The sequence below is a fragment of the Mchenga conophoros genome, linkage group LG3, assembly GCF_057382185.1.
Source record: "Mchenga conophoros isolate Kocher_MC1m ecotype Shallow Benthic linkage group LG3, M_conophoros_male_GT1.1, whole genome shotgun sequence".
Lineage (NCBI taxonomy): Eukaryota > Metazoa > Chordata > Actinopteri > Cichliformes > Cichlidae > Mchenga > Mchenga conophoros.
Window position 1 is genome coordinate 42,248,773 of NC_140528.1, and position 2,813 is coordinate 42,251,585.

Sequence of the window (2,813 nt, forward strand, 5' to 3'; positions counted from 1 at the left end):
AAACCCCTTTCCTATTCTTGCTGTCACAATGAGCTGCCATTAGTGCGCCCCGTGGAGCAGCATCTCAAATATGAGTAATTTGGTCTTTCCATTTAGTGTTTCTTTGGGCTCAGTGCCTTCATTGGGTTTTATTTATTGTTTGTTAACTTTCCTGAACTTTGGAATACATTTCATCCCGTTCAGTGTGTTTTATTTGTCTCTCTGGATTGTGTAATCATGAACCCAGCTTTTTCACGTAACCCATCATTTATTGCGCATTTGGATCCTCTGATCTGAACCCAGACAGTCACAGCTTTTTCAGCTGAGCTATTTCAGCAATAAGGAGATTCAGCAGCAACTGCAAAACAACACAGACATCATCATGAGGAGTGTGTTTGTTTTCTTGCTTTTGATAACTGTGGCCAGTGCTAAAGTCTTTGAGCGCTGTGACTGGGCCCGTAAGCTGAAGGCAAACGGGATGGATGGCTATCGCGGTGTCAGCCTGGCTAACTGTGAGTACAGCCTTTTACTTAAACAATCTAAGGTGATCAACCCTGGATGGTCACCAAAATAAGCAGTTCACCATTGAAGTGACTGGGATAAGAGTCAGGAGTAGGTTCATCTCTACCCAATTATGTGGATATTTTGCACAAGTAACTGGAGATTATGAGAACAAAGCTAACGTAGCTTTTTCCCTGAGTGGTTCTCTGGCATCAGTAAGAGTTCAATGAACTATCAATTAATGTCATGTATGGTGCTGATTGTCATGAAGTCAGGTTGAAAGAAAATATAACAGTAACAATTTCTGAGTTTTTGGTAAGACCCTGAAGAGAAATGTCTCTGTTTTGCAATCCAAGTTTGTTTATTTATTAAATGATCAGAGCAAAAAGTTGTACATGGTTTCATGAGCATTTATTACGGTGGCCCTGAGAGGCCAAACGGACTGCAACTTCAGAAAACACTTGCAAAAAGAAAAATGCTGCAAAAAGGAAAACGCTGCAAAAGGAAAAGCGCTGCACTGCAACTTCAAGAAAAACGCTGCAAAAAGAAAAGCGCTGCAAAAGCACACAAAGCACAACGGAAATAGGAAAAAAGACAACGGAAAGCTTCATTTCTAAGGCTACATTAAACATTATCTTTGTTAGAATTACCTTTGAATGTATAATCCAGATATCTGTAGTATTATTAGAATCATGAGATTACAACACATTTACCTCTCCTCCACTTCTTTGAAGCGTGTCCCAGTCCTAGCGCACTGGTTAGCATGTTTTGGTCCGTGCAGCTGGTCCGTCGGGTTATTGTCTCCCCAGGAACATTTCCGTTGTCTTTTTTCCTATTTCCGTTGTGCTTTGTGTGCTTTTGCAGCGCTTTTCTTTTTGCAGCGTTTTCCTTTTTGCAGCATTTTTCTTTTTGCAAGTGTTTTCTGAAGTTGCAGTCCGTTTGGCCTCTCAGGGCCACCGTAATTTATGATTGAATGTGAGATAGAAACAGAGACCATAAGTCATCTTTCTGATCAGCTTCATCAATTCTTACATACTTCTTACAAATCTTTCCTCCACTAACCATCATGATGCAACTTTTTATTCCACTGCTTTTTAGAGTTAACGTCGGCGTTATAGATGTATCTCACAGCTCAGGTAGAGCCAAGACAGAGGAAGGTTTCTTTATTACAAAATATTCCACTCTAAAAAATTACATACTCTGATTGTCTGTGATTAGGGTTAATCACAGATGACCCTAAGAAATCAGAGGGTTAAAATATGACGAGAAGGGACTCTAACAAAGTGTCAGCATGTGAGAAGTAGTTAGTTGAGGATGTGCAAAGGACTCTTGTCCTTTATCTTTCAGGCAATCTGCATTTCCATCTCTTCTGTTCTGTCTGCAGGGGTTTGCCTGACCAAACATGAGTCAAACTATAACACAAAGGCAACAAATCGTAACACTGATGGATCCACTGACTTCGGCATCTTTCAGATAAATAGCCGCTGGTGGTGCAATGACCGCCGCATTCATTCAGCAAATGGATGCAACATTGACTGCGATGGTCAGTGATGATCTGAGGTTATGTTCAGCAGTAAAATGCTGCAAATAACAATTTACATCTTCAGTGGCTGAATAAATTTCTTTATTTATTCCAAAACTGATTTATTTACTTTCTTTTCTCAACCTGTAATATTGATTTTGTGTATGGATAAATGTTTTTGATAAAAAACGCTTTGACTCACTTTCCCCAGATGTTGTCCTTATTATTCCACAGTGTTAACTTTTTTCTTTCCCCCTTCGGCCACAGTGCTTTTGACAGATGATGTCACCTCTGCGATCAATTGTGCCAAACGTATCGTTAGGGAACAAGGCATCACAGCCTGGTAAGAACAGATCATTATGTGATTGGGATGCACTGATAGTTCTGTGTTCATTGGACTGACCTTTGAATCTGGTTTTAGGGTTGCCTGGCGCACTCGCTGTCAGGGCCAGGATCTCAGGCCCTATTTGTCCGGATGTCGTCTTTAATCAACACATAAACAGAAGGGTGTCATCGACATAGTAAATTGTCTCCATCCTTCTCTGTTTCTACTTTTAAAAGAAAACATATCGGGTGACCCAAATGATTAAAATCAGTTAAAATCTCTACTCTTTCAGTGTTTTTCATTCCTCATTTAAAAAATTAAGAAAATGTGGTCTCATGTGTTCTAAATAAATCAGTAAATATGGAATGCTTTGTGTCTTTGATTAGACCTTTTCTTAAGGTTATGTTTAGTTGTAGCTTCATTTAAAGGAAGAAGAGCTTGTGAATTGGAACCACCACAGGAAAAGAGATTAAAGCCATATGTGTA

General features: G+C 39.6%; 1 protein-coding gene across 1 annotated transcript; it reads left to right on the forward strand.

The window, feature by feature from the left end:
- Positions 1-233: 233 nt before the first annotated feature.
- LOC146578756 (lysozyme C-like) lies at positions 234-2,610 on the forward strand. Its single transcript, XM_085269147.1, has 4 exons — positions 234-491; positions 1,865-2,023; positions 2,270-2,345; positions 2,424-2,610. Exons 1-4 carry the CDS (start codon positions 362-364, stop codon positions 2,488-2,490), a joined length of 432 nt encoding a protein of 143 aa, XP_085125273.1. The 5' UTR covers positions 234-361; the 3' UTR covers positions 2,491-2,610.
- The last annotated feature ends 203 nt before the right edge of the window (positions 2,611-2,813 follow it).

Excerpts from the sequence above, each read along its gene's own strand:
- LOC146578756 (XM_085269147.1), top strand. The coding sequence starts at position 362 with ATGAGGAGTGTGTTTGTTTTCTTGCTTTTGATAACTGTGGCCAGTGCT. Across the intron at positions 2,024-2,269 it reads ATGCAACATTGACTGCGATG|TGCTTTTGACAGATGATGTC; the intron begins GTCAGTGATGAT and ends CTTCGGCCACAG. Across the intron at positions 2,346-2,423 it reads GAACAAGGCATCACAGCCTG|GGTTGCCTGGCGCACTCGCT; the intron begins GTAAGAACAGAT and ends ATCTGGTTTTAG.